Source organism: Delphinapterus leucas, chromosome 14 (assembly GCF_059928025.1).
Source record: "Delphinapterus leucas isolate spDelLeu-1000000601 "Yukka" chromosome 14, BTC_Dleu_Yukka2, whole genome shotgun sequence".
Taxonomy (NCBI): Eukaryota; Metazoa; Chordata; class Mammalia; order Artiodactyla; family Monodontidae; genus Delphinapterus; species Delphinapterus leucas.
In genome coordinates this window covers 51,280,773-51,308,184 of record NC_143142.1, presented here as the reverse complement: position 1 = coordinate 51,308,184, position 27,412 = coordinate 51,280,773, and the positions used below count along the sequence as shown (strand labels likewise).

The following is a 27,412-nucleotide window of genomic DNA, read 5'->3' as shown; positions in this document are numbered from 1 at the left end:
TTTTGGCTCTGTGGGCTGTACAGTCTGTATCTCAACTACTCATCGGCCGTTGTAGCACCAAAAGCAACCATGGATAGTACTAAAATGCATGGGTGTGACAGGGCTCCGATTAAGCATTATTTACAAAACCAGGTGGCAGGGCAGAGACCCCTGGTGTAAATTACTGCCCCCTTCCTTCACTTCCCCGTCACTTCACCCTTTTGCGTCCTCTGTTTCTCCGCCACCATTCCGTGGACACCGCTGTGTCAAAAATCACCAGGGGCCTCTTCATTGTTAAAGTCATCTTCTCTCTTGACATCTTTCCTGCATTTCTTGCTGTTAACCACCCTCCTATACCTAGCTATCTCCTCCCTTGGATTCTGTAGCTCCACCCTCCCTGATTCTTGCCCTGCCTTCTGACTGTTCCTTCCTAGTTATCTCTGCCTCTACAGATCCACAACACTCCTCTGTTACACATTTGTCTCTGGATCAAGTAGGAATATGTTTGGCTCAAAGAGGTATAATATTAAACTAAGGATAGCTTAAACAAATGGTAGTTAACTTTTCTTACATAGCAAGATCTGAGGTAAGCAGTTGTAAATGGTTCATTGGCCCTGACAGTGTTCAGCCATTATCTCTGTAATTCTTTTGGTCTTTTCCTTTATGGTGGCCAAACGACCACTAAGGCCCCACCTGTCACCTCCAGGCTCAAGGCAGGGAAAAGGTAAGGGATGTTGCCAGCTATACCTGTCACGTTTTAATCGGGAAGTGATAGTTTCCTAGAAACCCCGTCATTGGACATGGGTTTACATTTTAATGTCCAGCACTAGTTACAGAGGAGGTTCTGAAGACAAGTATTCAACCAGGCACATTACCATCTCAAACAAAATGAGTGTTCTGTCAAGGAGGAAGTAGAGGAAGATGGATTTGAATACGCAACCCATGTGTCTGCCACAGTCTTCTCTGCACCTTGCCTCATTCCTTTCTGTTTCTAGTGCCCAACACAGTGTTTCTTCCACAACAGACACGAATAAATGTTGAATGAATGAGTGAATTAGGTAAAACACAAAGGGGGGAAAGAGTGTGGAACTTACCCAAGGTCACCCAGCTTCTTTTCCATAAACAGTTCTTAGTTGAGTCCCGAGAGTGAGGCCGCCACAGCCACCATCTCTGGAGCAAGGCGGCCGCAGGTGCAAAGGCTTCCCCCACTAATGTCCCCGTCTGTAAGATCCTAAGGACTAGTTACGCCTGGGGGCATTGCTGTTCCGAAGGTTGTCTTGGCTGATGTCTGCCTTATACAGAGTTTCACCAAGACATGTGGTGCCCCAGACAGGCCAGTATTTATATTCTTTTTTATCATGCATTTTTAGAGGGAGACTGACGGTTGTGTGGAGAAAGGATTTAGGGAAGAGTACGCTGCCTCTCCTCTGCGTCTTAGGCAACTCAGCTCCGTCCCCAAACTGTTATACCTGCCCCACCAAGACCAAAGGTTCGTTAACCAGGCCTTCCCCCTCTCCTTGGGCAAGAGTTTGAGAATATACTTGAGACTTCTCCTGAGGATCTCACCGCATCCCTCCACAGCCCATTTGGGCTTTCCTCCATTGCATGGGACATCCTCCCTGAGAAGAGTTTCAGTAGATGCAGGTGTGCTCACTCTCCCATGTTTCCAGTTAGATTTTAGTGCTCCTCATCGATGGGCATTCTGGGCAACCCTTCCTCTGCTGTTGTTGCAAACGGACTCATGGAGAGCCTGCCCACTGTGGATAAGCACCTACAGAAACATTAATTTCCATGCTCTGGCCCCTGGCCTCTTTGCCAACCTGATCCTGCATCTCCCCACCAGCCCACTTCCCTGGTGAAGTGGCCTCTGAAAGCGAGGGGACAGTGGGCCACAGGATTCTCAGAAGTACAGCAGGTGAGCAGGAGGCTGTGGACGGCCCTTACCCCTTCCCTCAAGGCTCAGGCAGTGCCCAGGAAGGCTCTCTGGGAATCCAGCTGACGACTCCTAAAACGTCAGAGTGGCTCTGCGGTCCAGCTGATGAAGCAGTAACACAGCTTGTGGTGGACTCTTCCTAGCATAGCTTAAAGAAACTATTGTAGATAGCCTCCTCAGGAGGAGGGGGAAAAAATCAAAAGTTGGGAGATACGTGACAGAATCATCACTGGGGTACAGGGAGATTGCAATACCATGTTGATGCCACTGTTATTTCAAACACTGGTCAGCAGTGTTACTCTCCCTTCTTGACTTTCTCCCAAATCCTCTCTCTAATCCTTACACCCCGACTTCCATTTGCTTTCTGCCAGTCTTCTTCCTTCCCCTTCTTTTTCATCCCCTCAAAATAGAGACTGAGCCTGAATCTGGCAAGAGAAGCCCTCTGAAGTGGGCAGATTACTCCCCACAGAAGAGCAGTCTTTTCCCACACTGTGCAGGAGAGAAATTAAAACAGCAGCAACTCTGAGTTACTGGCCAGGGTGTAGGAGCCACCTAAAAGTGGTGCCCTGAAAGCCTCACTCAGAAGGAAGCCCCACCATGCAGGCTGCCCACCATGCAGGCTACAGCAAGGAGGCAGCACAGCTGGGGCCACGGTGATTTATATGAAAATGACGATGCAGGTTTAATGATTTTTTTTTTATTAACTTGGTTTACTTGACGTTTTGCATGTTTATGTTATTATTTGAATTGTATTAAATATTTTATTTCACTGTTTTTTTCTATTTTTATGAATTTCAAATATTTTTTAAATACCAGTATAAAGTATTACCAGAACTTCTTTCTTGAGTGAAATCAATACTGTAATAAATGTTATAGTCACTATTATTGAAACTCTCCAGCCTAACTTAAAGGTGAACAATGGCTACCAGCCCATCTCGGCTCGGATCTCATGGAATCTGGGTTAAGAAAGACTTACAGACAGTAGTTTCCTTGTCCCTACCACTAGATGGCACTAGTGACCAAAATCTCACATTGGATGCTGGCCTTCGGGGATGACAGAGGGAGCAAGAACTTTGTCAGAACACTGACAGCTATAGGCTTCCTGTGCTAGGGTCCCAGGGATGGGAGAAAGGCATTCTGTGTACACACTTTTTCTCTCGGAAAGCACAGAGAATGTGTCATACTTGGAGGCATTAGGAGAAAGCCCTAAACTGCACATAACTTAATGAGCAGGAAAATAAATGTTTAGCCCAAGGAGTCAGAGAGTTCTTTATGTTACTCATCTCTGAAATTGAGAACTAGATGGTGAAGAGAGAAAAAACAAAATAAGATCAGAATGTATATTTTAGTTCTTAGATCAAGAAAATGCAAAGCCTGTTTCATTAAAATGACAACTATTGTATATTTAACAATATAAAAACATTGCTTACAATTACCTGCAAGCTTGAAGCTTGCTTCTCACATATAGTTCTTGAAGATGCTATTCCCTAAAACCATAATAATTACCCTGATTACCTAATCTCTCTTCCTCCCAGGCTTCCACCTCCTCCTACCTCCCGTGTTTTGTAGACTCAATCTTAGAGATTATTCTTGAACCTGTATTCACAGAGTTTGACACTCAGGGTCACTCAGCTAGTGGCAAAAATGGGAAATAAATTCAGATCGTACTGCTACACTCCACTTCCTCACACACTGGGTACCTGGAATTGACTGACAGTATGACCTAAAGCAAAGTTGATATAAGCAGTGTTCAGTAGCACATCTCAAAAGGGTCCAAAAATCAAAAAGTTTGGAAATTGCCCCTCCACCTGTATAAACATAAGACATGATAAGAAGTCAGAAAAGTAATTGGAGAGCTCATCCTTCTGTACTCAGTGGTTTGATTGGCTAGAGAAGAGTGGCCAGACATGTGCACAGATGTGAGTTACTTAGAATTTAATGCGTGCTTCTAGTACCTCCTAAAAGGAATCAAAGCTGTTCCTTTGTTCTTTCCACACCAGTTTGGATGATTTGTTGTTCATATGAAATATTTTTTTATATCCTATTGTGCTTCTTTACTTTCTAAGAACTTTCAGAACTGTTAGGTTCATTGCATTAAATGCTCTAGAAGTATTTACTTTTTACCTTTAAGATGTTCTCATTGAGCCAATAATTTGTTTCAGGAAATAATTTATGAGCATAGGTCTGAAATTTATAGAAGTGATTGCTTTGCTCCAGCATCATCAAAATTTTGTGTAGGATCTCCTCTCACACCACGTTCCTCTAGGTCTCCTCCTCTTCTTCCCTTGATCCCCTTTCTCCAGCTAACTCTCCAGAGAGGCATTACCACAGCAGAACACACACCTACTCTGCCTTATCAGGTGAGGCAAAAAAGAGGTCAAACTGGTGGCTCTGCTCTGTCTCTCTAATAGCATTTTTTTGTTGTTTAATTTTTATTGCAATATAATTGACATATAACATTTTATTAGTTTTATGTCTACAAAATAATGATTTGATATATATGTGTGTGTACATATATATATATACACACACATATATGTTGTGAAATGACAGGTGTAATTAACACCCATCTCAAGAGTTACAGATTTTTTTTCTTGTGATGAATAACTTTAAAGATTTACTCTCTTAGCAACATTGAAATATACAGTACAGTATTGTAAACTGTCATCACCTTGTTGTACATCACATCCCCAAGACTAGTTTATCTTATAACTGCAAGTGTGTACCTTTTGACCACCTTCACTCATTTCGCTCACCCGCACCCGCCCCCCACCTCTGGCAACCACCAATCTAGTCTCTGTAGTTATGAGTTCAGTTTTCTTTTAGATGCCACATATTAGTGAGGTTATATAGTATTTGTCTTTCTCTGACTTACTTCACTTAGCATAATGCCCTCAAGGTTCATACATGTTGCCACAAATGGCAGGATTTCCTTTTTTATGGATGAATAATATTCTGGTGTGTGTGTGTGTGTATACACACACACGCACACACACACCATATTTTATCCATTCATCCATCGATGGACACTTAGCTTGTTTCCACATCTAGGCTATTGTAAATAATGCTGCAGTGAACATAGTGGTACAGATATCTTTTCAAGATAGTGATTTTATTTCCTTCATATAAATACCTAGGAGTGGAATTGCTGGATCATATAGTAGTTATATTTTTAATTTTTCAGGAACCTCCATACTGTTTTCCATAGTGGCTGCATGAATTTACATTCCACTAGCAAATGCACCCTTTTCTCCACATCCTCACCAACACTTGTTAATTTGTTGTCTCTTTTGATAATAGCCGTTCTAACAGGTGTGCAGTGATATCTCACTGTGGTTTTGATTTGTATTTCCCTGATGATTAATGATGTTGAGCATCTTTTCATTTACCAATTTCATTTACCAATTTCATACAATTGGCCATTTGTATGACTTCTTTGGAAAAATCTGTCCATTTTTTAATCAGCTTGTTGCATTTTTTCCTATTGAGTTGTATGAGTTCTTTATATATTTTGGATATTAACCTCTTATCAGCGAATTTTCACAATCAGTGAAAATTGTGAATATTTTCTCCTGTTATCTAGGTTCTCTTTTCATTTTGTTGATGGTTTACTTTGCTATGTAGAAGCTTTTTAGTTTGATATAGTCCCACTTGTTTACTTTTGCTTTTGTTGCCTTTGTTTTTAGTGTCAAATCCAAAACATTATTGTCAAGACCAATGTCAAGGAGCTTGTCCCTATGTTTTCTTCTAGAAATTTTATGATTTCAAGTCTAACATTCAAGTCTTTACTCGATTTTGAGTTGATTTTTGTATATGGTGTAAGATAGTGGTCCAGTTTCATTCTTTGGCATGTGGTTGTCCTGTTTTCCCAACACCATTTATTGAAGAGACTGTTCTTTCCCCATTGTGTATTTTTGACTCCTTTGTCATAAATTAATTGACCATGTATGTGTGGGTTTATTTCTGGGTCTCTGTTCTGTTCTGTTGATCTGTGTGTCTGTTTTTATGCCAATATACTGTTTTGATTACTCTCCCTTCCTACTCCAGTTTGAAATCAAGGAGAATGATTCCCCCAGCTTTGTTCTTTCTCAAGATTGTTTTGGCTATTTGAGGTCTTTTGTGGTTCCCTACAAATTTTATGATTGTTCTATTTCTGAGAAAAATGCCATTGGAAATTTGATAGGGATTGTATTGAATCTGTAGTTTGCTTTGGGTAGTATGGACATAACAATATTAATTCTTCCAAAACATGAACATGGAATATCTTTCCATTTATTTGTATTTTCTTCATTTTTTTTCCATCAATATCTTACAGTTTTCACCTCCTTGGTGAAACTTATTCCTAGGTATTTTATTCTTTTTGATGCAATTGTAAATGGGATCATTTTCTTAATTTCTCCTTCTGATAGTTGGTTATTCTCAGAAAAGCAATAGCTTTTTTTTTTTTTGCGGTACGCGGGCCTCTCACTGTTGCGGCCTCTCCCGTTACGGAGCACAGGCTCCGGACACGCAGGCTCAGCGGCCATGGCTCACGGGCCCAGCCGCTCCGCGTCATGTGGGATCCTCCCGGACCGGGGCACGAACCTGTGTCCCCTGCATCGGCAGGTGGACTCTCAACCACTGCGCCACAAGGGAAGCCCCAGCAATAGATTTTTTTATATTGATTTTGTATCCTGCGATTTTACTGAATTCGTTTATTAGTTCTAAAAGTTTTTTGGCGGAGTCTTTAGGGTTTTCTCTATGTAATACCGTGTCATCTGCAAATAGTGATCATTTTACTTCTTTTCCGATTTGGATGCCTTTTATTTCTCTTTATTGCCTAATTTCTCTGCTTAAGACTTCCAGTACTGTGTTGAATAAAATTAGCAAGAGTGGGCATCCTTATCTTCCTCATCTTTGAGGAACCGCTTTCAGCTTTTAACCCTTCAATATGATGTTACCCGTGGGCCAATTATATGGCCTTTATCATGTTGAGTTATGTTCCCTGTATACCTGCTTGTTGAGAGGTTTTTTATAATCATGAATGGATTTCGAATTTTGTGAAATGCTTGTTCTGCATGTATTGAGATGATCATATGATTTTTATCCTTCATTTTGTTACGGGTGAATCATATTGATTTACTTGCAGATGTTGAACCATCCATTCATCCCTGGAATCACTTCCACATGGTATATGATCCTTTTAATGTGTTGTCGAATTCAGTTTGGTAATATTTTGTTGAGAATTTTTGTATCTATGTTCATCAAGGATATTAGCCTGTAATTTTCTTTTCTTGGAGTGTACTTGTCTGATTATACCAGGGTAATGCTGGCCTCATAAAGGGAGTTTGGGAGAGTTCCTTTTTTCTGCGTTTCAGACTAGGTTGAAAAGGTGTTTAGTGTTATTTCTTCTTTAGTATTTGGTAGAATTCACCAAGGAAGCTATCTGTTTCTATAATTTTGTTTTTTGGGAGGTTTTGATAAGTGATTCAATCTCCTTACTAGTAATTGGTCTGTTCAGATTTTCTATTTCTTCATGATTCAGCCATGACAGGTTGTATATTCCTTGGGATTCATTTATTTCTTCTAGATTGTCCAATTTGTTGGTGTATGATGTTCATCATAATCTCACGATCCTTTGTCTTTCTGTGGTATCAGTTGTAATGTCTCCTCTTTGATGTCTAATTTTTTTCAGTTCTTTTTTTCTTGGTGAGTCTTGCTAAAGGTTTCTCTGTTTATATATTTTTTTAAATATCAGCTCTTAGTTTCATTGATCTTTTCTATTATCTTTTTAGCCTCTATTTCATTTATCTCTGCTCTGATCTTTGTTATTGCCCTCCTTGTACTAATTTTGGTCCTAGTTTGTTCTTTTTTCTCTGTTCCTTGAAGTGTAAAGTTAGGTTGTTTACTTGAGAACTTGCCTATTTCCTGATAACAGGCACTTATTGCTATGAATTCCCCTCCAGAACTGCTTTTGCAGCATTCTGTAAGTTTTGGTGTATTGTATTTCTATTTTTTATTTGTCTCAAGATATTTTTTCATTTCTCTTTTGAGTTCTTCTTTGACCCATTGGTTGCTCAGTAGCATGTTGTTTACTCTCCACATATTTGTGAATTTTCTTGTTTCCTTACTATAACTGATTCTAGTTTCATACCATTGTGCACAGAAAAGATGCTTGATATGATTTCAGTTTTCATAATTTTGTTAATAGTTATTTTGTGGCCTAACATATGATCTATTCTGGAGAATATTCCATGTATACCTGAGCAGAGTGTGTATTCTGCTGATTTTCGGTGGAGTGTTCTGTAAATGTCTGTTAAGTCCATCTGGTCTAACATGTCACTTAAGTCCATTGCTTCATTGTATTGCTGTCTTTTTCTCCCTTTACGTCTACTAATATTTGTTTTATATATTTAGGTGCATCTGTGTTGGATACATAAATATTTATAAATATTATATCATCTTGTTGGATTAACCCCTTTATCATTATATAATGCCCTTCTTTGTCTCTTGTTAGAGCCTTGTCTTAAAGTCTATTTTGTCTTGTATAACTTTCCAAGCTTTCTTTGGTTCCATTTACATGGAATATCTTTCCATCCCTTCACTTTTAGTCTATGTGTTATTACATCTGAAGTGAATCTCTTGTAGACAACATAGTTTGGCCTTAGATAAGCCCTTTCTTATCCATTCAGTCACTCTTTGTTTTTTGATTGGAAAATTTAGTTCATTTACATTTAAAGTTATTGTTGATAGGTATGGACTTACTGCCATTTTGTTCATTGATTTCTAGCTATTTTGTAATTCTTCTATTTCTTTCTTCTTCTCTTGCTTCCTTTGTGATTTGATGATTTTTGGTAATGCTGTGCTTAGACTCCTTTTTCTTTATCTTTTCTGTGTCTGTTATGGGTTTTTGCTCTGTGATCACCATGAGGATTATATTTAAATGTAACAGTCTATTTTAAGCTGATAACAGCTTGTTTGAATGCATTTTAAAGCTTTACATTTTTACTCTTCCCACCACACATTTTAAAAGGTGTCACAATTTACATTTTTTTATCTTGTGTATCCATTAACACATTATGGTAGTTATAGTTTTTTTTACTACTAAAATATAGTGTATTTTACTACTTTTACTATAGTTACTTTACTCTGTCTTTTAATCTTCATGCTATATCTATAAGTGATTGACCCACCACCATGACAACATTAGATTATTCTGAATTTAATTTTACATTTACTTTTGCCAGTGAGATTTATATTTTCATATTTTTTCCTGTTACCAATTAGCACCCTTTTGTTTCACCTTAAGGAACTCCCTTTAACATTTGTTGTAAGGCTGGTCTAGTGGTGATGAGCTCCTTCAACTTTTGCTTATCTGGAAAATTTTATTTCTCCTTAAATTCTGAAGGACAGCTTTTCCAGGTAGAGTATTCCTGGTTGGCAGGTGGTTTTTTTTTTTTCTTTCAGCACATTGAATATATTGTACCACCCTCTTCTGGCCTGCCAAGTTTCTACCTAAAAATTTGCTGATAGTCTTATGGGGGTTCCCTTGTACATAACAAGTTGTTTTTCTCTTGCTCCTTTTAAGATTTTCTCCTTTAACTTTTGACAATTTAATTATAATGTCTCTTTGGATTCTTCTTCTTTTGGAACTCTGGGATTCCTGGATTTATTGCCAGGTAGTCTGTTTCTTTCCCCAGGTTAGGGAAGTTTTCATCCATTATTTCTTCAAATAAGCTTTCTGCCCCTTTCTCTCTCTCTTCTTCTGACACCCCTATAAATGTGAATATTGCTCTGCTTGATGTTGTCCCATAAGTCCCTTAAACTCTATTCACTCTTTCTTATTCTTTTTTCTTTTAGCTGGTCTGATTGAATGAACTCCAGTACACTGCTTCTAGTTCCCTGATTCTTTCACGTCATCTAGTCTGCTGTTGAACCCCTTTATTGAATTTTTCAGCTCAGTTATTGTATCCTTCACCTCTGTGATTTCTGTTTAGTACTTTCTTATATTTTCTTTTTGTTGAATTCTCACTTTGTTCATGTATTGTTTCCCTGACCTCTGTGAGCATCTTTATGACATTATTTGAGCTCTTTATCAGGTAAAAATTATTTATCTTAATTTCATTAAGGTCTTTTCCTGGGGTTTTATCTAATTCTTTCACTTGGAATATATTCCTCTCTTTCTTCATTTTTCTTGACCCTCTATGTTGGTTTCTATGCATTAGATACAATAGCCAGTCTTGAAGGAGTGGCCTCATGTAAGAGATGAACCTTATTATTCAACCCTGCCGTGGCTCTTGGTTGTCTCTCAAACCTTTGTCAATGTCCAGCCTACTTTGTTCTTAGTGGTTCCCAGTAGTTGTGGGTATACCAAGACCTGTCAGTGTCCCAAAGAGAAGGATCTCAGCACCTAGATGCAGGCTGGTTGGAAGCTGGACACTCAGGCAGTAACTTTTAAAGTACACCCGTATACCTCTTTCAGGGGAAGACTGAGAGATGGGCACTCTGTCTGCTCCCTCTGCACTGAGCCCTAGGGAGATAGCAAGTTAAGAACTATTTCTTTGTTTGCTACCATGCAATTGAGCCCATGAACACAAGCCGTGCTGCTCACCAGAGCCAGATATCAAGGGATGTGTCCTCTGAGCAGCAGCCACAAAAGCTGGAGCACCAGATGTTTGCACAACCTCCATTCATAGAAACACTGGTGACCCAGGGCAGGGCAAAGGGAGAGTGTAGAGATGGCACCCACTGGCCTCCCCAGTCTCTGGAGAGGATTGCAGTTGGCCCCTAGATGTTGGTAAATTATAAGCCTGACCCTCAGGCTGCAGTTAAGATCTATAAATAGGCCTCTTTCACTTACAGACTGGGCATTTCAGTCTCCTGCCTCTGCCCTGTGCCCTGGTGGCATAGCTTAAGATCTGTTACTCTGTTTATTAGAGTCCTATGGGACCCAGGAACATAAGCCTTGTTGGCCAGCAGAGCCAGGCAATCAAGAGGTATGTCCCCTGGGCAGTAGCTGCAAAAGCTGGGGTGCCAGACGTGTGTATAAGCTCCTTTCCAGGAGATACCTGCTAGTGAGGCAGAAGGAGAGCATGAAGATGGGATGGTGCCCACTAGCCTCCCTGGTCTCTGGAGAGGATTACAGTTGGCATCTAGATGTGTACTAAATTAAAAGCCTGCCCCCTCAGGCCAAAGCTTTTAAGATAAGCAAATAGGCTTCTTTAATGAAAAGACTGGGCATTTTAGTCTGCTGCCTCTGTACTGGGCCCTGGGGGTATATCCATGGTAAGTCCATGAGAGCCCATTAAGAACTATCTCTTAGTTCACTACAGCCTTATGGGTCTCTTGGACCCAAACCCCACTGGCTTTCAGAGCTAGATGTTATGGGGGCCCATCTCTCAGGTGGAAGTCTTAAAAGTTGGTGTGCTAGATATAGGGGCCAAGCCCTTTGCTCCTCAGGGAGAATCCAGGAGTTGTGAGTTCCCTCCTCGTTGCGTGTCGCCCTGCCGGGAGTGGGTTTTATAGCAAGGTTGTGATCAGCCTCTCACACCCATTTCAGTGTGTCTTCTTGTTCACTCGATGCGTAGGAGTCGCTCAGCTAGTTTCTGGATTTCTTTCAGAGGGATTGTTGTTCAATTTGTAGCTGTAGATTCAGTGTGTCAGTGAAACGAGGTGAGTGGAGGAGGCTGCTTTGTTGCCGCGAACTCTCCAGTAGAGTTTTATAGGTAATTATTCAGAGTTTTTCTATTTTGGGGATCTGAAACACAGTAAATAGCATCCCCAGATGCTTTGAGGCACAGCCCTGCGCCCTCCTTCCCAGCCCTGACCTAACAGTCTGCTTGTTTGTGGTTCTAGAGAAATAACTGTGTGCTGCCTGAGGATCTGAAAAGCTTTTACCTGATGACCAATGGCTTCCACATGACATGGAACGTGAAGCTGGGTGGTGAGTCAGCCTCCTTGCTGTAGAGGAACATTTCCCTGGCTGAGAGGTTAGATGAGACAACTCTGAGGGCCTTTACAACTTATGAGTCTTTGAATCTGGACAGTTTTTGTGGGTTCTTCTAATGTGCAGTGTCCAGAAGCTGTGATTATCTCCCAAAGCTAACACATGCCATCATTGCTTCACCCACTGCCTCCCCAGCCCCCGTGCCAGGGTCTACCCAGTACTTAACTGGAAGCTCAATTTAGAGGCTTCTTGTTGGCATGAGGTGGAGGGAAAGATTAGTCACTACACAAAAATCCTGAGCCACCTTGAACTTAAAGCCTCTGAGGATTCTACCTTGGAGCAGTCTCCTCAGGATGAGCTGCAGTGACAGCCTCTGGTGGTCATAAGAGGGGCTCCTTCCTTCATTCCCAGCATGGTGGAGACCTCAGGGCTCCGAGGTCTGGACCTCTGACCCTCAGACCAGAGCCTTTCCTTCTCTGCCTCACATCTCCTCAGCCTGAGTCATCAACCACCTTAGTTCACAGGCTATCATCCTTGGTATTAAATACGTCCAGGATAAACATTTCTATCATGAATGTGGGAAATCACACCTTGGCGTATGTCAGAGATTCAGGTACTATGCAGGCATGAAAGTCAGTGCTGCGCATTTAGGTGAAGACTCTAGTAACATTCCATAGACTAGGAAATCCAGATCTAGCCCCTGGAGTCCAGCTCATTCCTGACACAGACTGCCCTGTCCTCAAGAGGACTTTATTATCTCCAAACTGCAACCACATCCCCAGATCTACTTTGGTCCTTGGGAATCAGCCTGTACCTCTCCTTGCTGCCACTAAGAACGCAGTCACTTCTGTGACACATCAAATCTGCAGAACTGACTCCTCCCCTTCATTGCCGCTACCTCCTAGGTTCCCTTGTTTTGGTGACTCCCCAAACCTTCCTGTTTTTCTCGCAGCTGACCAGGGGCATATTTTATAGCTTACTACTAAGCATTTAACATGAACTTTTAGCTTAGAATCATTTCCTCCAATGGTCTAGAAACCATTGTTGTCACCAATATCAGAAACCCTCATGGCCATGGCCTTTGGAGTCTGGAGCAACAGAGAGAGGGGACAGAGGCTAGAGTGACTGTCACATTTTCCCTTGCCTACATCACGGAGACAGGCTAGCCCCTTCAGAAGCCTGCATCAGAAAAGAAACATTTCATGAAGGTTTTATGAATGACTCCCTATTCATTATTAATACTTTTTTTAATGTAATCCTCCCAACCCATCTTCTTATCCTTATCCCCATTGCTGTACCCATTCTTTACTGGATGGCTAAAATCATTATCAGAAAGGCCAGCAAAGGCAGCTTCCAATGTTTACCTCCTTAGTGGTCTTTTCTTGGACATTCCATGGTCTGTACACCAGCTGTTTTATTGCCTTAAGTTATTCCAGTTTTTTAGCAGTCATATGTCCAAGTCTTTGTGTGCCATCCCATGTCCAGCACCCTATATTATAAGGATTCTGGATGATAGATAAGGAAAATACATAGTCTGCCTCTTTCTTGTTTATACCTGAATTACAGAAGACTGAACCAAGCAAGAAGGCTTTCAAGACAGTTTGCTCCGTTGAGTAAGAAAAAATGATAAGTAGAGGGGGAGATAGTTTCCATAGTGAAAGCTTATGACAAGAAGGGTAGAAGCAGTCAGTTATATAATCAAAGCTGTTACTCCTTTGGAAAGTATAACCCTTCATTCAAGGGATGGCAGGAGCAAAAACATTTTTTAAGTCCTTTGATCTTCAAACTAGGGCCCCTACCCTAGAATTCCCAGTTCTTTTTGAGAATCCCCTTTTAAAATTTCCTTTGGTGCTCCACCCTAACACATGCAGTGGGGACTTTTCACTCATGGCCCCAGCTGTTTGCTTTTTTTTTTTTTTTTTTGCATAAAAGGCTGGTGCTTTGGAGCATGTAGTGCATTGATTCTCTCCTTTCCACTTTCAATTCCTCAGCCCTGGGATCAGATAATAGCTGGGCTTAAGTTAGTCAAGCAGAAGCCCTTCTGATGACCATGGTAACTAGCTTATTACTCCATGTAATTCTTTTTGTTAACATTCCCATAGAACATACCATTCCATTGGGCAGCATGGCAATTAACAGCATCTCAAAACTGACTCAACTCAACCAGTCTTCCCTGTACTCACTTCCTAACGCACCAACTCTTGCAGACCTGGAGGACGATACACAAGAAGGTAACTGGAGGGACTTCTGCTTTGAGTTAGAAATCAGCCTGCTTGTTTCCATTTTATAATGTTGAAAATAATAGGAAGAAATTGTGGCATTGTTACATGTTCCCCTAAACCCAACCCTTCCCATTTATGGCTTCTCTGAACCATGGGCGTAAGGTAAAAAAAAAAAAAAAAACAAAACACAGCCTGTATCAAAAAAGGAAATTTTCATGAAGAAAATGCCAGAGTTGGGATCTTTGTTTCCAGCACCCACTTCAGTCCCTGGCACATAGTAGGCAGTTAATGAATACCTGGTAAGTGAATGAATGTTACAGATTAAACTTCACTCCACATTTCAGTATTGAGAGGTTTCAGGGACCGTGACAGTCTAAATGCAGCTCCCTTCCTCCCTTCAGGCTCTTTGCCACTTCTGATTGAAATGGCTTATAATTCAAATGGCTGCTAAAGCTATGATCAACTATGTATAAGTGAGGACTTCAGTCAGAACTGTGTTTGGCTGCGTATAACAGACCCCCATTACAATGTTTAAATAGGAGTTTATTTTTCTCATAATAAGAAATCTGGAACTAGGCTGGTGTAGCTGCTTGAGAAACTCAATGATAAAGTCTCCCTCTGGATTCCTGGCGCACCAGCCTTTGTGTTTGTTTGGTTTTCCTCCTCATGTTTGAAGAATGTGGGCTCTACCTCCAAGCTTCAAGTCTATGTTCCAGGCAGGAAAAAGAAGAGTAAAGGGCAAAATAACTGTCTCTTGGCAGAATAGTTTCCTTTTTGTCAGAAAAATAATAGTTTTTCCAGAAGCCCCTCCCAATAACCATTCGCCAGAATAGAGTCAAAAGGTTACCCATAGTACAAGGGAATTTGAGGAGATAAGTATTTTTAGCTGTGTAGTATTGCCTCATCAAACAGAACTGGAGTTTTAAAAAGGGAGAATGAATATTCAGTAGGCAACTAGTGTCTCCAATACTAATGCCTTGGAGTGCATTGAAATTCTGACAGAGAGAACTGATGCAAGGCTTTCTCCTTCAACTGGACAAGCAGCTGGACAATAGGAGGAGTCGTCCAAGAGCTGAGCCTGGAAAGTGTTGGGCCCTGGGAAGAGTTTGTCACTTAGAAATGTGTGGAATCCTCAAGGATGGGGAAAAGGTCACATTTGCTTCATATGTGTATACTGGGGCTCTCTAACCCCTAAAAGGCAAAGGAGTTGTTAAATAAGTAGAATGGGTGTACCCTGCTTTTGAAGCTGGTAGATAAAGGTAGACTAGATGATAGGATTTCAAGGGACCTCAGCAAAGGACAGCTAGGGGTAGAGACCACACTGTCCTACATACTGATGGGGATAAAAACCACGTGGGCTTCTGTCACCTTCTGAGTTCATGCTTTTTAGGATAGTCCAACAATTAGACCTAAGTTTCATTAACTTAAGTAGAAAAATGCTGACTTTTCTCAGGGGACTCAGCAGTTAGAAAGAGGACAATCAGGAAGCAATATCAGAATACACAACCAGAGAAATAACACTGCTAGAGGACACAGATGAAAACCTAAATAAAAACAAGAACACTTAAGGGCATTTAAGACAGCACAAAGACTTCCTATAGAAAAAAAGTAAAAATTCTTGATTAAACAACTGACTAGATGAATTGAAGACAAGTATAAATATTGAGACCTGAGTTAGTAGCCTGAAAAAGCAAGTGCAAGAAATATCTAAAAGGACAGATAAATAAATTTTAAAAGGAGAAATGAGTGAAAAGGTGGAGGGTGAGAGAAATAGAAAATACATCCAGGTGACCTTCCATTGGAATTATAGGTGCTCAAAAAGAGAAAAAAAGCTGGAAAGGGAATAATAAATAAACAGTAATAAACAAAAACTTCTATTCAATCTGCAGATTGAAAGGGCTCTCCTAGACTCAAATTGAATTCAGGAGAAAACAGACACCTAGGCATTACATGATGCAGAATCTCAGGTTATTAGAAGAATATTAAAGGATGTGTAAAACTTTAAGAACATAAATACTCCAACCAAAAGACAGATGAAATGGAATGGAGATCTCAAGATGCAGATATATAAAGAGGAAAGGAAACAAGAGATTAGTGAACCTCCCTATGAAAGAGAAAGACTTAATTAAATCTTAATATCCAGGAATGTATACAACTTTTACATAAGAACTCTTGGAAAAAAGGGGACATAGTGCATAGAATATGTTTAAACATATACTCTCAGCTAAACCTAACAGAAAGGAGAGAGGCAAGATATAAGAGCTTTATGCATTAAATTGTGTCCCTTCCCCCCAGAAATATTCATATGTTGAAGTCCTAACCTCACTCCCTCAGACTGTGACCTTATTTGGAAATAGGGACATTATAGATGTAAGTAGGTAAGGTGAGGTCATACTGGAGTTGGGTGGAGCCCTAATCCAATATGACTGACAACCTTTTAAAAGGGGAAATTTGGAGATACAGATATAAAAGAAAGCCATGTGAAGATGAAGACAGAGATGGGGCGGTACTTCTACATACCAAGGAAAGCTAAAAGTTGCAAGCAAACCACCAGGAGCTAGGGGAGAGGCATAGAACAGATTTTTCTCCACAGCCCTCAAAAGGAACCAACCTTGACCTTGGATCTGTGGCCTCCAGAAGCGTGAGATAACAAATTTCTGCTATTCAAGCCATTCAGTTTGTGGTACTTTGCTACAGTAGCCCTAGCAACTAATACAAGGAATGTTCCAGAGACTCCTTTTAAAAGAAAATGTAGGACAAAGAGGAAAGGAAGTAGAAAGTGGAAGCCCTCATCCTACTCTAGGAAAGAAATAGTATGCCTTGTTGGGGGAAACAGAGTGTCTTGGTGTATTGGTTTTCTATTCACGTATAACAGATTACCAAAAATTTAATGGCTTGAAACACGACAAATTTATTATCTAACAGTTTTCGTGAGTCAAAAATTCAGCTACAGATTAGTAGAGTCTTCTGCTTAGGATCTTATCAGGCTAGAAACAAGGTGTCAGCTGGTGCTGTGATCTCATCTGAGGCATAGGGGCCTCTTCCAAGCTCACTGGTGGTTGACCTTATTCAGTTTCTTGCAGTTGTGGGACTAAGTCCTTGTTTTCTTGTTGCCTGTTGGCCAGGGCTCACTCTTGGCTCGTTTAGGCTGCCCTCAGATTCTAGCCACAAGACCCTCTCACAATATGGCCACTTGCTTCTCAGCCAGCAGGAATATTTCTCTCCAGTCTGCTACAACAGAGTCTCATAATGTTACCTAATCAAGGGAATGACTACTCCATCATATTGTAGGTCCTGACCACACTCAGGGGAGGAGGTTGTACAGGTGAGTATACACACAAGCATGAGTCTTGCAGCCATCTTAGAATTCTGCATACCACATTTGGTTAGAGAAACAATGGCATATTGTTTTCAAGTAAGGGTAGAATCATATGGATCCAGTCATGCAAATACATAAAAAAAGGAAGATAGGGCTTCCCTGGTGGCGCAGTGGTTGAGGGTCCGCCTGCCAATGCAGGGACGCGGGTTCGTGCCCTGGTCCGGGAGGATCCCACGTGCCGTGGAGCGGCTGGGCCCGTGAGCCATGGCTGCTGAGCCTGCGCGTCCGGAGCCTGTGCTCCGCAACGGCAGAGGCCACAGCAGTGAGAGGCCCGCGTACAGCAAAAAAAAAAAAAAAAGGAAGATAACCATTAAAGGAATAAAAAATTACTTTAGAATCTCTAGCCTAATAAAGGAATGTTGAATCACATGAGTAAAAATAAGAAAAAGGGGAAAGAAACAACATTATAAAATAAGCAACAAAACATTAAGAGGAATAAAATAAAACAGATAAATCATTATGTTAAGTGTGCTGGGATTGAATTTCCCTTTTGAAAAGCAGAAACTATCAGATTGATATAAAAAGCAAAGCTCATCTCTATGTTATTTTCAGAAGCATACTTAAACTGATGAAGAGGCCTCCTGGTAATGGCAGATAGGTAATTCAGAGCAGTCTTCCTGCTGAAGACAACTGAAAAGTCAGGGAACATATAAAAATCATCAAATAAGAGCTAATAAGATGGTGAGATAGCACCAGATCAACATCCAGAAGAAGACAGAAATCCAGGGAAGAGGCTCAATGTTTAGGGTTGCTTTTGCCTAGGATACGTTGTCCTTTTCAAAAGAGGCAATGAGGCTACTGAAAAGCTGAGAATTTGACCCATATGTGAGACTAGAAGAATAAAATGGAGTCTAGAACCTACAAAAGATGGCACCCATAAAAACGACCCTACCCTTTTGGTTAGCACCAGGAGGAGCTATATATACTCTAGGAGATAGAATGAACCAGAAATAACCACTCTTCACATGGACCAAAGCCCAAGTATAAGTCACCTGTGCATCCCAGAAAATGTTAAATCCCAAAATTGGACTAATTTGATTCCAGATTACTAATCTCCCCAGGGGCCTGGCAGAAAAAAACAGAAATTCACTCCAGAGAAATGTACTAAAATTGACTGTTTATGGTTGCACAGCTCTAAATATACTAAAAACCATTAACTTGTACACTTTAAGTGAATGGTATGGTAGGTGAATTATATCTCAGTATAAAACTCATATAAAAATAAAATTCTTCCCTAGAGGAAGAAAACATTATCCTAGACCTCATTGTTTTTATAAATAATTTTTCAAAAATAATCCTACTTAAAAAGAACCAGGCACATGAAGAAACACAACACCATGAACAAGAACCAGCACAAATAACAGGTAACAGAAAGATATCCACTGTTATTCCTGAGGGTGAAATTATTAGGCACAGACTGTAGGACAGTGTGCTAATGTGCACATGGAGATAAAACCAAACTAAAAATTCAGTGAAGAACTAATAACAGTGACATTGTAGATTTGACCTTATGATTCTGGCCATATGGCATACTACCTTTTACCAGATCAGGACTTGTGCAGATAATACTCTAAACTCTGGGGAAACTTTTAAAATAATTACCTAAAAGGACTGGAGAGTAACCAAAAATAAGCAGAAACTGGAGTGGCATCTACAAATGGCACAAGGGAACCACACTGAATGATTTTCCTATTTTTATAACTTTTCACCTGAGGGCAGACCCCAGTCAGCATCAGTCAAGGCTGCTAAAACTTGGTGGGAGCCTACAGTCTGGACTTTTGATTTCATCCAAGATGGAATAGTAGAGGCCAGATTTATCTTCCCACCTGGAACAACAAAAAAACCAAAAACAGACAAAATACATAAAACAATGGATGTTGTCAAGATACTGACCATCATACAGGGAAGAATGATGAGCTCTGAATGATGGGAAGCAAATGAGGTGAACCCTAGCTTATTATCTGAAAGTTTCCAGTCGACAGCATAGAGAAGGGAACCCAAGGAGAACCTGTTGTACCTGTTGAGAAGACATAACTAAGAGCCCAGCTGGATGAGGACAGGTAGAGTTCACAGGACTGAGTAACAGAGAGGAATGAGCTGCATAGAGAGAGAACTGCAGAGATCTGCAGAGTGTCCTCAAGTATTCAAGAAAGAACTGATGAGCACACACATGTGAAGATCCTACCCAAGGCCAGGGACAAAACCACCCAAGAAGATTAGAGGGAACAATGCCTGGTACTCACACTGAACCAGGAATAGTGTCCATTTCTACCGTCCAGGTTGAAACACCTCATGGCTTACATAGAATTAGGTAGAGTACTCAGAAGGGTCTTGCCTCAGTAATGGGGAAAAAATTAGCCCTAGGTTAAATGCTGCCTTGGGTTCTGCCTGTCAAATACTAAGCACAAGACCTGAAAGTATCTGTTTTCGAGTAATTTAACTGTGTCACAGAACAAAGTTCAACAATATTTATAGAAATATAAAAATAGCAAGCACTCAACAATGCAAAATTAACAATTTCTGGCATCCAATCAAAGATTACCAGGTATGCAAAAAAGCAGGAAAAAAATGACCATAATGAGGAGAAAAATTAATTGAAACCAATCCAGAATTGAGGTACAGTTTAGAATTAGCAGATACAGACTTTAAAACAGTCATTACTATATTCTATATGTCCAAAAACTTAGTACAGACATGGAAGATAGGAAAAAACAAATCCAAACTCAACCTTTAGAGATGAAACTAGTTTCTGAGATGAAAAATACACTGGATGGGACTAACAATAGTTTAGATATTGCCAAAGAAAAGACTGGAGAAATTAAAGACATAACAGTAGACAATCCAAAATAACACAGAAAGAAAATAAAAAATTATTTTAATCAAAATAGCATCAGTGAACTGAGGGACAACAAATGGTATAATGTATGTATAATTGGAGTCCCTGAAAAGAGGGGGATGGACCAGGAAATACTATTTGAAGAAATAGTGGCTCAAAACTGTACCAGTTACTTGGAAACTTAAACCATATCTAAGAAGCTTAACAAGCCAGGAACAAGAAACATGAAGAAACAATACTAGGAAACATAATCAAATTGCTCAAAATCAGGGATAAAGAGAAAATCTTAAAAGCAGTCAATGGAAAAAGACAATTCCATACAAAGGCGCAAAGATAAGGATAATAGCATATTTCTCGTTGGAAACAATTCAATCAAGATAAAATAGGGAAGGGGGAGGGATAAATTGGGAGATTGGGATTGACATATACATACTACTATATATCAAATAGATAACTAATAAGGACCTACTGTATAGCACAGGAAACTCTACTCAGTACTCTGTAATGACCTATATAGGAAAAGAATCTAAAAAAGAGTGGATATATGTATAACTGATTCACTTTGCTCTACACCTGAAACTAACACAACATTGTAAATCAACTATCCTCCAATAAAAAGAAAGAAAGAAACAATCAGAGGAAAATCATGCTGTTAGACCGGAATAAAAAATAAATACATTAAAAATTTAAAAATAAAATATTCTTTAAGCAAATTCATTTGATTAAAAAACAGTTAAAATACTCAAAGGAAAAAATTGTCAACCTAGAATTCTATACCCCATGAAAATATCTTTCAGAAACAAAGGCCTTTTCAAAAAGCAGTCTGGCAATGTCCATTCTATAATACTTCAGGGTGTCTAGCCATATAACAAAAGCACCAGAACAAAGGGACAGGTACAGAGATGACTACTGTAGCATTTGTAGCAGAATAATATTGGCCCCCTATCAATAGGTGGCTCACAGGATAAATTAGGGTGCATCCACTCCCACAGACTGTCAGGCAGCCATTAAAAAGAATGCATTAGAGTTACAACCCTTAGAGGGCTTTCCACGTTGTATTATTGTATAGAAAGTAAGATTCAGGTAACGTGTGGTATCCCATTTTTATATAGTAAATGATCTCACAAAATTTAAATGTATACCTATATGTCTGCCTAGGACCATATGAGATGAAGAATATGAAGGTATAACCGCCAGGGGAGGGTAAAACCATGTTAAAGAAAGAAACAAAAAAAACACAAAAAGCCTTCTTATTTAGAAATGTAAATATTTATGCATTTATGTAAAATTATATGTATGGCTATACGTGTAAATCAAAAATATTATTTTTATATACTCTGTTTTATCCAATCTCTCCTAGGTTTGTTAAACCCTTTCCACCCCAGTCACTAATGCTAATCATTATTGCATAATTGCTGTAATGAAAGAAGCAGGAGAGAAGGTTTCTGATGGTTGCATTTCTAAGAATTTATCTTTTTTTCTGTTACATCATGGTATTTCATTTCTAGGTAGGTATTTCTAACAGAGCCAGACTTAGCATTAATTATAATGTTATAATTATAATAGAAATAAACATAACATGCCACGAATGTACATTTTAGACAGAGGAAAAAGGATTCTAATCAAAAGATCATGAAGTGCTATAAATGAGGGGAAACCATGTATCTGGGGAAAAAGAAAAAAGTTGTTCAGATTACTCTGAGTTACGTAGTCCCACTCCCAAGAAGTTCAGTTTGTTGTCCTCATGCCCCCTTCCCCAGATTCCATGACACTCTGTTGGTCGTAGGGGAGCCCAGACAGAGGCTTAGACCATGAATAAGACCCAGGACATTTAGAGTATAGAATACATTTGGTCCACATTTGAAAATAATAGTTAAGAATATGTTTGAGATAAGGCTTTTTTTCCCTCTGTTTTTTTTCATCCAAGCAAAGCTGGATGAATAAGTATGTTTGAGCTGAGTGTGTTTGAACATTACCATAAACTTCTGGGTTTGCAGCTAGTGAGAGCCAGCCAGAGAAGCCTCACTTTGATTCTCGCAGTGTAATATTTGAGCTGGATCCTTGCAACGGAAATGGGAAGGTTTGCCTTGTCTACAAAAGAGGGAAACCAGGTAAGAATCATGGCAGGCATGGTCCTGTAGCTTGGGAATGGCCTTGGCTGACCTTGCTCTCCAGCCATCACACAAAAGGCATGCTCTTCCCTGCCCTCCTGAGGTGCTGCTGGGTCTCTTGTAGATGCCAAGACCCAGAAAACCCCTTTGGTCCTCTCTGAGCATCCCCCTCCAGGCCAATTACTAGAGTCTTTTTAAGCTATTGTCATTTGTGTCACTTGTGAGTTACTGCAAAATAATAAGATTAGGATAATAAGTGAATAAATGCTAAAAGAAATAGTCATTCTGTTTATAACTCCTCCAGCAGGCTCATGCATTAGAAAAGCATCCAGGAAAAACATTGTCTTTCTTTTACACGTATTTATGTAGGCCAATTAACAGCAATAAAAATCTGAATTACTAGACCTCAAACTAAGATCCCAGATGGGAAATCAAGAGAAGAAGGCTCTGGCTTCTTAAGCAGTGGGCACCACCTGGCCCCCTAACAGCAGTTCAGTCCCTAGGAACCACAGAGTTGGACAATGTCCAGCCCTCTTCAAGTAGCTTTCTGCCTGCAAAGGGTGAGAAGACACACCAGGGTTTACCTCTGGGGGAAAGGAGAGATCATCTCCAGCTGGAGGAGTCTTTGTGAAGTAGCCTTTGAGCTGCATCTTTTTTTTTTTTTTTAATATTTATTTATTTATCTATTTGGTTGCACCGGGTCTTAGTTGCAGCATGTGGGGCCACAACTAAAGAGCTCGTGTGCCACAACTAAGGAGCCAGTGAGCCGCAACTAATGAGCTACATCTTGAAGTGTAGGTCTGAATGAGATATGGGGGGTGTGGGGTGTGGGGCAAAAGGGGGCATCCAAGCAAAGGGATATGGGTAAAAGCCATGCCGTGAGAGAATGCACCTGATTTGGGGGGAATGACAATTCCAGTTCATTGGCCACGTGGTTCATCTTGTGGATGAGGAGGAGATGACACCAGAAGCCCTGTGATTCCCTTTCATGTGGAGTTTTGAAAGCCAGGTGAAGGGGTTTGGACGTTACGTGGAAGTAGGTGGGGAGTCAAGGTTATTTAGCAGAAGTATGGCAGGATTCAAATGAAAATGTGACCACAAGCAGAAATGGAAGTGGAAGGTACTGGAGGATGGAGGCCACTTAGGGAGATGTTACAGCCATTAGACAGGAGATGAAATAGGAGAGGCCTAGGAGATGAACTAGGAGTACTAAGAAAGGACGGTCAGAAGCAAGCGTGAGGCAGGAGCTGGTACAATATAGTGCCTGCTTCAGCTCAACCAGCACATCACACAGCCGCACAGGCAGGAGTCCCAGGAGAGGAAGCTGGTCTGGGCTCCTCCATGGTGGTTTCTCACAGCACTTCTAATTCCTGGCAGACCTGAGAAAGCCAGAACTGTTCAGAGTGCCTCTCCGTCAGGAAGGCTGAGACCACAGTATGTACCTGTTGGGGGAGGGGGAGTGTTGAGTCCACACAAGAAAGGAGTGCTGCTTAGATAGCCTGAATGCACAGGTGGCCAAAGCCCAGCAGATAGATCAGTCGACTGACTGATCAAGAATTTGTAAAAGAATATAAAGAAGCCAGTAACAGTGGCCACTGGAGAACAGAACTGGGAGGTTGAAGGGAAAAAAGGGAACTTTTACTTATAGTTTACATTCCTTCTACTATTGAAATTTGTTTTAGCCATGAGTAGATGTTGACTTTATATATAAAAGGAAAAAAGTGTTAAGCCATGCCTTCCTTGATGTCCTTTGTCTGCTATTTCAGCATTAGCACAAGACACTGAGATCTGGTTCCTGGACAGAGCATTATACTGGCATTTTCTCACAGATACCTTTACTGCCTATTATCGCCTGCTTATCACCCACCTGGGCCTGCCCCAGTGGCAGTATGCTTTCACCAGCTATGGCATTAGCCCACAGGCCAAGGTAAGGGGGGACCACCTGTCATCTCAAACTGTAGAATGTATCAGAATCTTCTGAGGAAATGCTTACATTGCAGATTCCCAGCTTCCTCATCTGATGCAGGAGATCTGGGGTTGAGCCCAGGAGCGTGTATGTTCAATAAGCAAGGCAGGTGCTTCCAATTTAGCTGGACAACCTCACTTTATACTAATCTAGTTAAATGGTTCCCAAACTTGGCTGATCCTCAGAATCACCTGGGGAGTTTTTACTTCTAATGAAAAGGGGTTGGTGGTGGGGGGAGATTAGGTTTGACCATTCATTTTGGATAGGCAGAACATGCATACAGGAACAGTGAAAAATCAATCTCTTTATTCACTGGTTCTCCAGCTTCCCCATCCACTTCCCCACAGGGAGCCACTGTTAGTTTCTCTTGTGCCCTCACTCAGATACTTTATTGGATAGAAAGCATGCATGCATGCATGCATACAGTTTTTGGTTCCTTTTTTCTAAATCACAAGTGCGATATACTATTCACATTGTTCTGCACCTTCTTTTCACTTAACTCCGTGTTGGAGCTCATTCCCTATCAATATATAGAGAGCTCTCTTTTTCAATGATATAGAGTATTTCAAAGTATGGATGTGCCTCATTTATATTATATATCCAGACACCATTTTAAACATACAGATGTCAGGTAATGCTGATGTACTGCCTGGTTTGAGAACACCAGGTGTGTCTAGAAGAACTTTTGACTGGGTGGCAAAAAATGAGGGACTCGATGAATGTATTCATCGAGTGGACCTCACTCTCCTCAAATGTCACATGACAGTGACATACATCCAGGCAACATAGTGGGTGGTTGTGATCAATGAAAATAAATGTAGATGCCCTTTGCCCTCAGCTGCCCAGAAAGCCTGTAGGGAAGAGAGCAGGCAACTTCCCTCAGTAGAGGCCTGCTCTGGCCTCTGTGTGCTCCTTCCCTGTGGGAAGGATGCTACCAAGTCCACCTGATGGGCAGTGGCTGGTTTGGAGGCAGAACAATTAGAAGGACACTGTACCCTGATGATTTGGGACCTAGCATACCAGGCTCAGTGCACACTAGGTTAGAAGGAAGCGCATTTACTCAGATTCTTAGTCCTCATGTTTAAAGGTTATGAGACCCCATAAAGCAATGTGTGTCTTCCCTTTTACCTAAAGGAAGTGCTAATAGATTTTAGAGGCAGTTTTTCCTAAAGTCTTTTACTCTGCCTCATCTCCCCAGCTCTCTACCCCTGTATCTCCCCTGAAGAGCATAAACACATACTCTTCTCCTTTGAATTGTGACCCTCTCTCCTAATTCTGCCTTACAGCAATGGTTCAACATGTATAAACCCATCACCTACAACACAAACCTACTCACGGAAGAGACCGACTCCTTTGTGAACAAGCTGGATCCCAGCAAAGTGTTCAAGAGCAAGAACAAGACCTTAATCCCCAAAAAGAAAGGGCCTGTTCAGCCTGCAGGTGGCCAGAAAGGGCCTGCAGGTCCTCCTTCCACCTCTAAATCCTCCTCTGGCTCTGGAAACCCTGTCCGAAAATAAACGCTCCACCTCCAGCTCCCTGCCAGCCCCACAGCGACGATTTCCATGCACAGATGCCCCAGGCGTGGCCCAAGCCTCAGATTGTGTGTGGAACCATAGTCCTCTCCCCATCTGAGTGACAAAATCCTAGGCCTTTTTTACTGCCATTGGCTTGAGCCAGGACTTGGAAAGGCATACTCAGCTCTCCCCAAGAATCCTTCTCTCATACCCCTTACAGCAGGTTGTGCCACCTACTGATTCTGGAAGCTGTGGCGAATGTAAGGTGTTGTGTAAGTGACTAAGTAGATCTGTTAAGAGCTTTCTTCTCTTTTTACTCCAGCCCCCTACCCCTCAGCAGTAATTAGAGAAGTCCCCCATAGAAACCACTGGTTTTGACCTATGAAGCATTAGAACTATGCTGCTCAATTGGTAGCCACTTTTTAAAGCAGCTAAATTTAAGCCATGTTAAAAATTCAGTTCCTCAGTTATATTAGCCACAATGGGAGTATTCATGTGGCTAGTGGATTCTGTATTAGCACAGAGATGATCAAACGTTTCTATCATCACAGAAAGTTCTATTGGGCAGCACTGCATTAGAATACTTTTGCATTACCCTTCCTCAGCTCAGTTAATTTTTGTTAGAGAATATGGATACCTTAATTTGATGGGTTATAATGTTCCATGAAAAACCTTGAATATACATTTTTATGTTCTTTATATCCTTCACCACAAAGATCTTGTGTTGCTCATTTTCAGTTTCCTATAGTTTCTCATCTTCATCGGTTTCCTATAAAGCTTCTTGTTTCCAGTTTTGTGATGTGATGTTTGCACATTTGCCAAAATTATCTTTTTCACTTTTTTTTAAAAGAAGAAGAGGTGATTCTGCTGTACCATTAAAACCAAAACAAAATAAAATCTCCCAAGCATTGCTTTGCCAGGACTCTTCATGCAGAGTTTTGATGAAATCAGTCACTGTTGACAAGAGCCTCCACCTGCTCTACCTACTCACAATTGCTCAACAACAATTCACTGGGTAGCAGAAAAGAATAGAGAGGAACCAAGTTGTCAAGGATAATAGCTGAGGTTTAGTCTTCCAGAAGCATTTTTCTGCCAAAACTCATCAAAGAGAGAACCAGCAGTGCCAGATAAGAGATTCCAGCATTTGGCTGCTTCCCCAAGTCAGGGTTAGAAGGGGATTGAGAAGTTGTGTCATCTTCCACTGTGGCAGGTGTCCTTCCTCTAGAGATCATGGAGCCCCTGAATTATTTCTTAAGTCCTGGTCCAGCTCTGGATTTCATAAATGAAGCAGCAGAGGAGCCACAAAACAGTGGCGGCCTTCAAATCAGTGACAATCAGGTGGAATCCCCAAAGGGCTGTAGACAGAAAGGGGTTCCAACAAGGAAAGATTTGAGACCTGCCTCAGGAGGAGCAGAGCACTCAAGAGCAGGAATGGCTACCCAATATATAGGACCCAGTGCAGAATGAAAATGTGGGGCCTTTTCTCCAAAACTCAGATAAACAGTACCATTAAAAGTACTGGACTTCCTTCGTGGCGCAGTGGTTGA

At 40.8% G+C, this 27,412-nt stretch overlaps 1 protein-coding gene across 2 annotated transcripts in view; it reads left to right on the top strand.

Moving 5' to 3' along the window:
• TPGS2 (tubulin polyglutamylase complex subunit 2) overlaps nt 1-26,775 on the top strand; it is a 56,566-nt gene extending 29,791 nt beyond the window's left edge. Inside the window, exons 3-7 of one of the 2 annotated variants that reach the window (XM_022587015.3) lie at nt 11,747-11,834; nt 13,940-14,068; nt 22,272-22,385; nt 24,152-24,312; nt 25,638-26,775. In XM_022587015.3, the coding sequence (XP_022442723.1) occupies nt 11,747-11,834; nt 13,940-14,068; nt 22,272-22,385; nt 24,152-24,312; nt 25,638-25,868 (723 nt within the window). In that variant the 3' untranslated portion in view covers nt 25,869-26,775. The remainder of the gene's footprint in view (nt 1-11,746; nt 11,835-13,939; nt 14,069-22,271; nt 22,386-24,151; nt 24,313-25,637) is intronic. The other variant, XM_022587013.3, reaches the window with a different exon arrangement.
• The last annotated feature ends 637 nt before the right edge of the window (nt 26,776-27,412 follow it).